The sequence below is a fragment of the Acipenser ruthenus genome, chromosome 4 (assembly GCF_902713425.1).
Source record: "Acipenser ruthenus chromosome 4, fAciRut3.2 maternal haplotype, whole genome shotgun sequence".
In the NCBI taxonomy this organism is placed as follows: domain Eukaryota; kingdom Metazoa; phylum Chordata; class Actinopteri; order Acipenseriformes; family Acipenseridae; genus Acipenser; species Acipenser ruthenus.
The window spans coordinates 13634675-13648419 of NC_081192.1; the positions used below are offsets into that span (position 1 = coordinate 13634675).

The following is a 13745-nucleotide window of genomic DNA, read 5'->3' on the forward strand; positions in this document are numbered from 1 at the left end:
TCACAGTACATTTAGACACTTTTTGGTTTACAAGTGTCAATTCTTAACTACTTCTGTTTCTACATGTTCATAAAATTATATTAAGAATGCATATTCAATGCTGAAGACCCTTAAGTAAAAAAAAACAAAAAACAATGTACTTTATAATGTATTAATGTTTCTTCCCCCAAAAGGTGTTGCAATATATATGTATATGTGTTTATGTTGTAGATGGTTGTGTATTTTAAATGCAAAATTTATGGAATATATATATATATATATATATATATATATATATATATATATATATATATATATATATATCAAAAAGAAAAAGGTAATATAGGTACATCGAAATGTGAATAATTGATACAAAAATCAATTATATCAGGACGTTTCAGAGTACAAGTCCTTCAGCTGAATGGAATAAGCAGATTGTTTGGGACAGTAGAAAAATCCATGTTGCAAAATCTCCAATTCGCTGTTTAATAATGTATTTGATTACATTGATACAATCCATTAAAATGTTTATAACGCTGATATACAATATATAATGAAATATTAATTACACCCCTATGCCATACTCAAATAAATGCCACTGTTTTAATGACCTGGGATTGGGAATAAGGAAATATTTCTAAAGCATATCTTTAGAAAAAAAAGAGATAAGAAGGAAAAATTGATGAAAGCACATTTTTCAAAGAGATGCCTTCAGCATGTAGCTGGAGGCGAGTTTACATTAGCCACAGTCCCATGCCATGCTACCATTTCTGTATTCTGTGCTACAGCACTAAGAATAACTGCAGTGCAAAAAAAAAAAAGAAAGAAAAGCTCCACTTTCTACATTGGGTACCTCAAAGCCTGTAATAATTTAATATGAGTGTATGAAGATTGTGCGAGATGACAGGCATTATTGCTGGATAGAATTTATTGAAGCAGAAATATATTTAATTGTTTATAGAGGGTCAAGTTTAAGCTGATACACCAATGCCTGGAATTTAGAAACGGAATCCATTCTTAATATTGGTATATACAGGTATTTACAAGATGTATAATGCATTTACATTATTAAAAACCAAATAACCCCTTTTTCCAGTTTTTAAAATGTGCCTTGGTCTTTTGGGGTATTCTTATTCTTTTTCCTTGAGGTGTCCAATAATTGTCCCATCAAAAATAGTTATTTAAAGGTTTATTAAATGGTTTGTTCTGAAACCTAAATGTAATTTAAATGACTAATTGTAATTATTTTAATGACTGTGTTTGTGTAAAATATCATTGGTAAGGAATATGGAATTATTTCAGTGGATATTGATTGGAAAAAACATACATCTGAAGTCTCTTTTTTTCCTTCTTTTGTATTTTATTTAAATAATTGTGCTACTAACACAAGAAAAGTGGGGGTTTGACAGAGCTTTTGCCTATGCAATTGCCCATACAGTTTTGCATTTTAATAATTTCTTCACAATTCTAAATGTCTTATCTATTCTAACATCTAATGTGGCAATGCCAGGCTGTGGGGGAAAAAAAATACAAAAAAACATATCTGCCACTAACAGACTTTGCTGCATTATTACTAGAAAATTACAAGCAACATTGAACTAGTTACACCCAAGCCAATAAACTTATTTTTAAACTTTTGAAATATTCAGTTTGAGGTAGAATATTGAGTCTTTGAGGTTCATGGGTTCCATTTGAAGTGATTTTGCATGACATATTCCCAGCAATCACCATGCCGTCACAACCACTAATAACCTTCACTTTTGCCACCATTATCTAATTTTGTTCATTTATATTTTTAAACATTAATATTTTACTTTTCTTTCCTTCCATTCAATTTTTCCCCATCACTGCTTAAATCCTACCACCATCCCTCTTGGCAGAAGAAGCTATCACTCCTACACTTATTACCTGTAAGTAACCACTTTGTGCAACATCAGTGCCATGCTTTCTGACACACTTCTCCATGCATGAATAAGTGACTTCTTCTAAAGATGCAGCTCTCCTCTTTCAAACTGAAATGCATTTCAGGTTCAGACACAAATGGCCCATACTAAGACAGTATGGCTTCTTAGCACGGAGATCTAAATCCCATACTGAAAGCTCTCAACTGAAAGGCTGCTTCATGGGGAAATATACATACTGTTACTTGTATGAATTACAAAAGGGGTGATGGTATGGTTAACCAGTTTGTCTGCAAGGAATCATTTTTTTGTAAAGTACCAGTAATACAGGTACTTGTTTTTTGTTTTTTTGTTTATGTATTCTTTGTGTGGCTGCAGTGGCATCTGGGGCTCAACTCATGACACGGTTTACATTACAGTGTCAGTAGGTTGCTTACCATGTTTCGGAATACTTTTTAAAGCATGATACAGCTGTTGTTTCATCTACAAATTTAGTTGACTTGTAACTATTTTTTTTAGCTTTAGTTTGAAAGAGGACCTTGGTCTTTACTAAAAACATATCCAAGAAGCTTGCAAAAATCCTATAGGTAGATTTAAGAAAGAAAAATAAAAAATAAACATAAAGAAACTACTCCCAAACCTGCACTAATCATGAAAAGCAGGCGCGATTAAATAAAGATGTTCCTTTTGTCTTACAGTATATGGCCATCTGTCCATGAGTCTCATCCATCCTGTCCAGTTATGTTTTGTTAGGCAGGCAATGGTCATTTTAAAAATACTTCTAAAATACCATACATTAAATAAACTTGTTTAACATGGCTAAAGGGCTGCCTTTGCTCTGTTGGGGTGTTTTGTATTTGGAACTTTGCTTTGCCTCATCACCTGATCTTCCTTTACAGATTATGTCCTGTACCTGGCAGAGCCAGAAAAGTAATGACATGCCAGGCTGCAAATCTAGTGGAGTATGCAATGCCTGTTTTCAGAGCTTCACTGATGTTTCACTCCTCATAACGGTTCTTAGACATCTTCTGGCTTTAGCTACGGATATAACTCATACAATCCACCGGAATACAATGTACCGGAATCTATATAGGGTACATTCTGCTTAAATCTTTTCTGAGCTTTTTGGTAATTGCAAAAGTCCTGTTTTGTGGTTTAATAATAATAATATTAATAATAATACATTTTATTTATAAAGCGCCTTTCCAATCCCAAAGTGCTTAACATAGTTGATGAAAGACAAGATAACAAACGACAGGGCAAGATAACATACAGTAATAAAAAAAAGTGGTGCATTTCAGAGGTAAGGAGCTGCACTTCAAAAGGCTCTATCCCATGGCCCGTAGCTTGGTAATAGGTGGTCGAAGATAACCGGAGTTGGAAGACTTGACAGGAGAGTAGACATGAAGCAGGTCTTGGAGGTATCCCGGAGTAGTGCCATGGAGCGACTTGTACGTGAGGAGCATGATCTTAAAGTCAACCCTGAATCGTATTGGGAGCCAATGTAGTTTAAAAAGCACAGGTGTAATATGTTCCCGTAATGCTGTATGGGTTAAAACACGGGCGGCAGAATTCTGCACATATTGCAACTTGTTTATAACTCTCATACAGACTGCAGATAAAATTGCATTACACTAATCAAGGCTAGAAGTAATAAAAGCATGAATCAGTTTTTCAGCATCAGAGAAAGATAAAAGGGGAGATGGAAAAAGGACACCCTAGTGACATTGTTAATATGGGTTTCGAAGGTCAAAGAAGAATAAAAAATAACGCCCAGGTTACGTACTACAGTGGAAGCAGAAATATTTACATTGTCAATATCCAAAATAAAATTGCCACCTCTGCAACAAGAGACTGGGAACCGATTAAAATAATTTGTTTTGTCACAGTTTAGTTTAAGAAAACTCTGCATCCAAATTTTTATGTCACGAAGGCAGCTGACTAGTACAGAGGTAGCAGCGCTTGTATCAGGTTTTGTCCACACATAAAATTGTGTATCATCAGCATAAAAATGTTACCTGAGGCCAAAGTGTCTAATAATCTGGCCAAGTGGTAACATGTAAATACAAAAGAGTAAAGGGCCCAGAACAGAGCCCTGTGGGACACCCTGAATAACTGAAGAAATATCTGATTTGAAGTTTTTAAGAGTTACAAAGTGTTGTCTTTCAGACAGACAGGACTTAAACCAGCACAGAACAGTATCAGTAAGGCCAAGTCATTTTTCCATACGTTCAGTCAATATATAATGATTGACTGTGTCAAAGGCTACACTGAGGTCTAATAGAAGAAGGATATTAAGGGCCCCTGAATCTGCAGTCAGAAGCAAATTGTTTGCTACTCTGACCAAGGCTGTTTCAGTGCTATGCCTAGCTCTGAAGTCGGATTGAAAAGGTTCGAGTAACTCATTAGTCAGCAGATAATTCTGGAGTTGAGACAAGACTACTCTCTCAAGGATCTTAGATAAAAAACAAGGTAGATTGAAAATAGGCCGGCAGTTATTTAAAATGTCAGGGTCAAGACCAGGCTTTTTTAAAACTGGCGTGATAGCAGCAATCTTTAACACTGGCGGAACAATACCAGATACCAAGGAGTCATTGATTAATGTGGTAACAAAAGGACCTATGACTGAAAAGCAGGCCTTCACTAGAATTGTGGGGATAGGATCCAGGAGGTATCCTTGTATGAGGTTAAAAGGTACACTTCATGATCATGCAACTCTGTTCTGGACCGCTGTTACAGCACGTTGTACAGTATTTGTGTTGCTTCTCAGTAATCTTAATATTGATGGGAATCATAATCTCCTTACTGTGGCTTTGCTCATGCACAACAGATATTGTAATTGTATTTAATTGCTTTACCCTCTAGTTCAAAATACACAAAAACAAAACTAAAGTCACTGTACTTTGGCTCTCAATTACTGTACTTACTGTTTTCATTTTCTCCCATTGTGGTGTGTTTGACATTTAGAAAAATCTGACCACCTTGGGGGTTATCTAAAATTATTATCAAATACAGCAATCATACACATTGTGCACAGCATCTTTACAAGACACCCCCTGCCCCAAAAAGTGTACATATAAATGGTGATATCTGAAGGAAGTCATAGATTTGTTAAGTGGTACCATTTTCCATTCAAATAATCATCCATAATATACACTTATGTTTTATTGATAAATGCATTTCTTCATAATGTAAATTGATAGGCCTAAGAAAAGTTTTATAAATATCCAAAGCGCAGTGATGCTACATTTTATACTCTCCCATGTGCTGCATGAATGAAGCATGTGGTAAAAGGATCCTTTTTCTCAAATAATGTATAATCTACATATGAATATCCTGAACTCTGACAAAAGTGATACCTCTGGTGGCTGTAGTACTTCTGCAGGAAAGCATGCAAGTATTTGAAGCTCTGTAAAAGTGTTGTCACTTTTTGATCAAAAAGCATACACTACAGGTAAACCCATCATTTTTATATAACAGGGTTTGTATTAGCTGTTCAATTAGAAAGGTTTGGTGCAGTTTGCATTTTATGGCATTAGAACACTGACTGATAAGACAGTTTCAAGTCAACAGGCCATAACTCAGATGATAATAGTTTAAATTGTTAAAGATTAGACAATTTGGTCGTACTTTCTCATCCAATTATGTAAGTTCTTCATTTGAATCAGCAGTCAAACTGAGCTGTTAAATTCAGAGCAGTTTAATGAAATATTCAACCATGTTTCTTTGATCTGCCAGAGACCAGAGAGCCAGGACAGATGCATTCGGTATTCACAGACATTTCTTGCAACAATATAAAAAGAAAGTAAAATGGTAATAATATACTGTATATAAACATAACTTAACTTGAGATAGGTAAGATAATAATAGGTAAACTGGAATTAGGTGGGTTTTAGTCAAATACAACAAATACAAACATCAACCGCTGAAAATGATAATACAGTACTTTTTTAATGGCTACATTTAATAATCAGAGTGCAGAGGGTTTAAAACATATGTTTTACTGTTTTTATATTATAACATATTTCATTTCAATTCATTATGCTCTATTTTAACTACAACTAAATCTCACATTCCTGATAAGTGGCATCATTCGCTTGTCTAGACTAAATTCATTAAAAGCCATATTTCCATTCTACTCTGTAGATGTGCCATTGCTGCTGTTCTCATACTTTCACTACAAAAACATTTATTTCCAATGTGACGGTGGACCTGTAAGCTGCAGGAAATATCAGTGGTAGTTACCTGGGATAGCTGCTGCAAGACCATTGTTTACAGTTTACATTTTATTTGAAAAAAAGAATGTGATTGCGGGAGGGGTAAAACAGCCATGCTAGTCCAGTACAAAACAGAGACCTTATGTACAGACTTATGTGGGACTAAAATGTGAAAGTGTAAAAAGTTGCCAGGATGTACTGTAGTCAGTGAAACAAAAAAATGACAGGAATGCAAAGAGCCTGCACAGCTGACGAGTAATTATGACATACTATTTTTGTACTATTTTTAAAACTGCTTGATCGAAGCTTGACCATATTAAGTTGTAACCCAAGGCTAAGTTTGTTTGTAAGTACAGTATTTAAATCAGCAAAAGCATTTTCTTTTGCAGTGCTAATATTTAGATAGTTATACAACTTGCAGCTTACACACATGGTCATTCAGTGCTCATATCATTCTGCAATGCCCCCTGCAGTATATTCTGTTGTATGTATATCTCAGAGTTGTTACTTTGATCTGCCAGTCCAAGCATATAGTGTTCATCTGGATGCTGTCTAAATGAAGTGTGCCAATGGGTAAGAGCTTTCTGTTTCGTACAGGTCCCCCAATGTCCAAGTCATAAACTTTTATCATTTGGACGTGCTTACTGTGAGGAGGCTGTGTGGTCCAGTGGTTAAAGAAACGGGTTTGTAACCACGAAGTCCCTGGTTCAAATCCCACCTCAGCCACTGACTCATTGTGTGACCCTGAGCAAGTCACTTAACCTCCTTGTGCTCCGTCTTTCGGGTGAGACGTAGTTGTAAGTGACTCTGCAGCTGATGCATAGTTTACACACCCTAGTCTCTGTAAGTCGCCTTGGATAAAGGCGTCTGCTAAATAAACAAATAATAATAATAAAGACAGGGCCATTAAACTCAGATATTTAAGAGAATGTGTCGACCGTGTGAAAGCCTTAATTAAATCCTACAAGCAGGGCTTAAAAAAAACAAGAATCAAATTAATTGCAACAACGGCTGTACATTTGTTTTGCAGACCGGCCTTGCATTTTGAAGACAAAAGACAATCTCTATCTCAGCAAACTCCCTATTATTTTACATTAGTATGATGGGTCATTGCTGTGTGTCTTCTCAGTGTCGCACTGTTTACATGCTAATGACCTCTCAAACAGATCTGTTCCAGATGGATTAATGCTGGATTCCAGAGCCATAACTGCCTTGACGTGAAATAAGCTGTCTCTTTCTGCACTGTTTGCTTTTGTGTGCTCTTCTCAGTATCAGGATTTATAATTAGGTAGCATTATAATTAAGGCAACCTCAGTAAATGCAAATTGATCACAACAGTTTTATCTATGTCTGTATAGCTGTATATTTCTATATCCTGGTGAGTAACAATGTGACTCATATAGCACTTTGTGATAAATAAATATGATGGCACTATGAATGGTTTCTTATAAGATAACAATGCCCCTATCCAGTGGTACTCAGGGGGAGGTCAGGGACAGGATTGAAAAGCAATGTGTCCCCATGGGGGGGACTGAGATTTGCATTGCAACTGAAAAAATGCATAAATACAGTGGTAGTCCTGACAATAAAATGCTGTACTGTAGTGTCATTTTAATTCAAAGGCCATTACATGTAACACCGTACAGCAGTTAAACTAGGCACCCTCACGAGACAATCGCTTCTCAAGTATACTGTAGTAAAATAGGATTCTGCAGCCTTAAGTAAACATAATCGTGATCATATAACAAGTTGCTTACCCACGAGGACTTGTTTTGATGTATTGTCCTCAGTGATTAAGCACCATTGACATTTGTATACTGCATTTAAACTGCTGATGTGCGGAAGCACGTTTTTGCTAATTGTAATTTAACTACATCCAATAAACTAACCTTAACACTCTCAGTGGACTACAATGTTTTTCAGACAAACAAAGGTAAATTAACAAATAGCTTTTAAAAAGTCATAGTACAGTAATAGTGATAATGACATTGCTGAGATGTGTTATTTGGGAATTATGGAACTTGCTCAAATAATGCTCTGGAGTTCCATTATTAAGTTGTAACACGCCATAGAAGTGTTATTGTACCTTAAAGTATGTACAATAACGTGTGCTTCTTAGGCCGGAGATACACAAGCAATTTTTAGGCAATGTTTTCTTGGCAACTCAAAATGACAATAAAAACTGACCGTGTGTCACTAATTGACAGCTCGAGCTGACAACAAATTTTCGATTGGCAATCCAGTTGCTAGACCACTGTTCTATTTTCAGCAATTCAGTTGACAGTTATTCTATGTGCTGTGTATGTTCAGCCAATGATATTGCATTTTCTAATCACCTGATTTTACTCTCAATTTTGCTAAATAGGCAGTGTGGCTACAGACAAGTGGATGCATGAGTAAACTTAGCAATTGATCGATTTTTTTCATGACAGAAAATGTTTATGGGATGTTAGATGAAATATAAAGACCACAATAAAAAAAGAAACTTAAGAAATTAGCAGAGGTAAAAGACGAACTGAAGAACCTCCGAACTCTCTGGTCCAAACTCAAATTTTTCTGCGTCGAAGTCTTTTCAGAATTATTACAATTACTATATAGTAGCTGTTGAAACACGTTACTGGCATTTTAAATTTGCTTTAAATAATTGTCAATTTTCCAGCTTGTGTGTGTGGCACATTTCGCAACAACAATTCAGTTAGATTTGGCAATAAAAATTGCATATGTATCTCTGGCCTTATAAAGGTCATAGTAAGGTGAATGTATTGTATATTTTCTTACTGGAAAACATAACTGCATGCAAACAAACCAAAAGCTATATTGCATATGACTTATCAAATGAAAAATTTAACAAAGTCTGCAGTAAAAAGGATAGCTTAACGAAAACAAAACTGATACAGTCTTTATTAAGATGAAAGTAGCACAGTTAAGTGAGATCTGAGATCTGAATATCCCAGTCATTATTTCCAGATGATCTTTCTGTGACCTGATCTACAGCACCAGGCAAACATTAACTGACCACAAGGAGAAATGAACCTCAGCAGAACAATGCTTAGTGTCAACAAACTGTATGAAATATGAACAGCTTTATGCAGCTCAATGCATCTTTATGTGGCTGGTGGCTTAATAATATGTTGTATATTATAACATTTTAATCCATTCTTTTCGGTGAATTAAATCAAATCTTGGTTACAGGATACAAATTTGGTTTTTACAGTGAATTCAGCACATTATTATTTGGTTTTACTCTGCAGTAACAAACAGAATGCATCCATATGTGTTTGCATTGAAATGTGTTCTACATAAAAAACGTAAGGCTGTTTTTAAAGCTTGTGAAAAGGCAAGGTTAGTAACTGCCAGATATCAGTGAAGTCAAATGACATGAGTATGCAATTAAGCTGTCATTTTCTTGCATCCAAATGTTTCTTTTCAAATGTTCAGTGAAACAGTATGGAATGACACTGAGGTCACAATTAGAAGCACTTTTGTTATTATTTTCTTGTACAATTTAAGTCAGAACAATGGTAACAGCATTTAATTGTGAAGGGAGATGATTTATTTCCTGGACCACCTGGAAAAAATAAAATAAAAACATGAGTGGGAAGAAGTTGTGCACAGCCTCCCTCACCCTACAAGCTGCTGCTGGGGGACTAAAATACTGCTTGTTCTTTAAATGACAAAAACAAAAACCAGCGGAATGACGTGTTCCTTTGCCTGTTGTTTTTATCACTGTGGTTTAGTGTTGCAAGTGTCATCAAGATGTTTTCCTTAACCTTTTCTTATCAGGGCAGAAGAGATGTATTCTCCAGGTAATGTTGTTTTTTCCTGAAGTTGTTTTTACTGCTGTGCAGGTGCTGCAAAAAGTGATTTGCTTTGGAGTATCCATTTGATTTATTGCCAGATATAAATAAGGCGACTAGAAACATATACTGTACTGGATAAATATCTAGATAAAGAGTTCTGTTTAAAATGTCCTGGGGCTAGGCAAGTAACGCTTATATGTGCTTACATCCACAATAAATATAAACCAGTATAATAACCAAGAAATATGCCAAATTCAAACATTACCTTTATTCCAAGTTTAACTACTAGAGGCTCCACCAGGATTCCACATAATAGTGTAATGACAAAATATACTCAATATATAAAAGGTGAGAAGCAACCGACTCCTAAAATAAGAATCTCAGACTTACAGTACCCATCCATTATTCAGCTGATCCCTTAAAGTTTTATTTGAATAAAAACAAAACAATAAAATAAGTGAGAGTAGTGCCCTCTATTGTACACACCTTTATCAGGAATTTACTTCTTAATTGCAATGGACTGTATAATAATCCCAGAGTGACAAACAGTACTATTAGTCAGTTTTCCATTTGTTTTCAAATACAACGATGGTTTCCATGCCACATTAAGGCTCCTTCTCCATTATTATTGTTACCAGAGGTAAAATGCAGGCTACTTTAAGTCCATTCTGCAAAAAACAAATGCATGGACAGTAAACTACTAACTAAATATAAGTATGTTTTAGAGCACAGAGTGCACTGAATAAAACCCCTGCATGTATATTTATTATGCATACTATAGTGATGTTTTGAATTGCTTTCCAAGCCCCTCATAGAGTCACAGATGCGTGTGTACTGTTCAGCTGTATTTTCTGCTTTAGAGATGTTAGTATAAAAGTCAATGAGACCACATCTTAGATGGCTGTTATTCAGGAGCAAAGACAAGACACCTCATTATTGTCATAAAGTACTCCTAATTGCTGAGTAGAAATTATAGGCAAGGGGAATGCATCAAGTGAACAAAGTATCCTTGGTCAGTCACTTGACTATCAGAGAGCATTGATTTACAAACGGAGTTGAAATGACTGGAGCTAACAAAATAATTCCATAACTCCTACAGGTTGTGTACTGCTGTGTGTCTCAAATGTGCAGTTTTGAAAGAAAGAAATAATAAACCTGTATTTTTGTTTTAAAGCATAACCCTCTGTTTGAAAGCCATATTTTCAGTTGGTATTGCACTTCACTCATTTCACCTGGAGGCTGTCTCCACCCCTTCAATGGCTTTATTCCAGTCATTAGCCAACCAACTGCTTGCCTTTTGACTGACATGCTTTCAGCCAGTAATGTGCTTTGACTCAAAAGACACTGCTTAGGTGAGATAACCCAGGAAACGCAAAACAGATTAAGGCATAGAAATCGAGAGCTTCCTTTACCTAAAGTAGTACCAGATATAAAATTAATATGCATGTGTTCTATAACATGTGCTTCTTTCAAAACTGCACATTTAAGAAATGTTTAGCTAATGGAAATGCAAACCAGGTAATATCTAAGAAATTATCTTGTTAGCTGCAATCACTTTAAGGTGGAAAGCATAACCAGCTCGCTATACATATTTGCACATGCATGAAGTGAAGATCATGGATACTGCAACACCAATGAAATAGGGTGAAACTATTACAATCGCTGCTTTGTGATACTGTGATCTGGGTGGCTGCAGGGGTGACATCAGACCAGGGAAATGAAACCAGAAACGAGGAACGGCGCTCAGTGTTTTATTAAATAACAAAAATAAATACTTATACAAAACAAAACACTGATATAAACAAAAGGGCACAAGGGCCAAAACAAAACAACATGGAACAATGAACACAAGTAGTATTCTGGTTACAACTCCCAGCATACGTAGCAATTGTAGTGAAACAATTATGGTGACAAATGGTTTTTGATTAAAAAAATGATATTCAAACTGACTTTGGACAAGGCCTCAGTACAGCTTAGTGCATATGGTTGTATCAGAAAGCACGGGCATCCATGGAGTCAATTCGAAAGACATGAGAAGACTGACAAAACTTCACAATGTTTGATATATATACCTTTGTAAACAATTGTTGACTCCCCTTCAACCCGACTGGTTTCTGTCCAATAATCGAGGTAGTCGTTATCTCATCACACATGGCGAGCCTACCACATACTTCCTTTGTGGGAAAGGGGGTGGTGCTCTCTGACCTTATGGTCCGCCATGTGCTACATTGAGCAGGGCGCATCCATTTTGTCCTTTAATGCACCTCCCCCAACCCCCACCCCCCCTCCTCAGGGTCAGCCACGTGTAATGTGACATGGTGCATCCATTTTGTCTTTTAATGAAACTTCCCCCTGTTTCAGGGTCAGCCATGTGTAATGTGAGAATTCTAAGCTTGGACAATACTGCATTAAATTGACTATAAAAGCACCTTCACACACAATTTAAACATAATGATTAAAAACAACTTAACTAAAAAAGACACACACATACACATAATGTAAAACTTATAATTAATAACATGATCAATACCTCATGCAGAAAGCCATGACTACACAATTGTATTTTATATTTTCAATAGACTCACGTCTCTTGTCTCGCCTCTGACACTCTCAACTCGTGCAGCCAAAGCTTCAGATCTTTATAGTGTCAAATTTTGCACGGGTTAAATAAGGATGCGCATTCCCACGAGGTAATTCTAAAACCAAAACAATACAAAACAATAACTTGGCGGAAGGCATCTTGCTCGTCCTGCCACACATAATAAAATGCGAAATAATATTGGCTTTTCGCCGTCCTATACAATACATGAATACAATAAATCATAAACATAGTGCACAATATATACATAGAGGCGGGGCTCCCCGTCACAGATACATATTGAATTAAAGGTAGAACACATTTATTTCAATGCATTGCTATGTACGGCGGGTGTGTTAATATGTATTACATGTACATGTCCAAAAAGATTACTTTTTGTAATGGACGGTGTAGTCACATTTAATAGATTTCCTCTTATTCTTTCTCTTAAACTCTTTTCTAAAATAGTCCTGCATACAAGCCCATCTATCTGGCATATAAGGTCACTCTCATGCTGCAATTTTGTTGTGTAGGTATTGCTATTTTCACTCCACGGTCTCCATCTCTATTAATCTTGCCACCTACTGACATCTCTGCCATTACAATTTTGATTAGGGGACACTGAAGAACACTTTCGCATTTATTTACTTTCTCTTTATGCGTGTGTCAGATAGCACTGTGAGGTGGATTAAGTCCTGACATTTGCAATGAAATGGTTTTGTGCGCTTTTCTAAATCCCTCTAGTTGTTTAGAGAAGTGCTGCAATAGTTTTACTCTGGGATGTATAAATGGAATGACGATTGGGACTGAAAGAACAGGAGCTCACAGAATACAAAAGAGGCTGTGAACAAAAAGAGCAGATAAAAAGCAGCAGTGCAGTATCGTCATATATAAAGTACGATCAATAGATGATAAAAAAGTTAAAAAGCTAAAAAGATTTTAAAAAAGCACATGCTTAATAGGATTCTTTATACAGGCTAACACTTTCTGCTTCTAGACATCAGCGTGGTTTACAAACTAGATGTATTACCCATCACTGGAAAATGGGCCCAAAATATGGTCTGGTAATGATGTCTGTAATTCATGTCCATTCCACCAGAAGAGAATACTGCTCACCTTATATGAAGCTCACATACATTTTCCTAAAGTGTATAAAAGAGTGTGTGTTATAGTTATAGTAATCTTATGTATGCACTATATGCATGCTGTCAGGTTTATAGTGTAGGGATATATGGCTCTGTTAAGGATAGGTTTTGTGGTAACGTCAGAC

At 35.9% G+C, this 13745-nt stretch overlaps 1 protein-coding gene across 10 annotated transcripts in view; it reads left to right on the forward strand.

Moving 5' to 3' along the window:
* LOC117400192 (receptor-type tyrosine-protein phosphatase mu-like) overlaps positions 1 to 13745 on the forward strand; it is a 290059-nt gene that overhangs the window by 221711 nt on the left and 54603 nt on the right. For 5 of the 10 annotated variants that reach the window (XM_033999725.3, XM_033999727.3, XM_059022031.1 and 2 more), the window contains one exon: positions 1860 to 1889. The exons of the other annotated variants lie outside the window; for them this stretch is intronic. In XM_033999725.3, coding sequence (XP_033855616.3) covers positions 1860 to 1889 — 30 coding nt within the window. The remainder of the gene's footprint in view (positions 1 to 1859; positions 1890 to 13745) is intronic. 10 annotated transcript variants of the gene reach the window in all.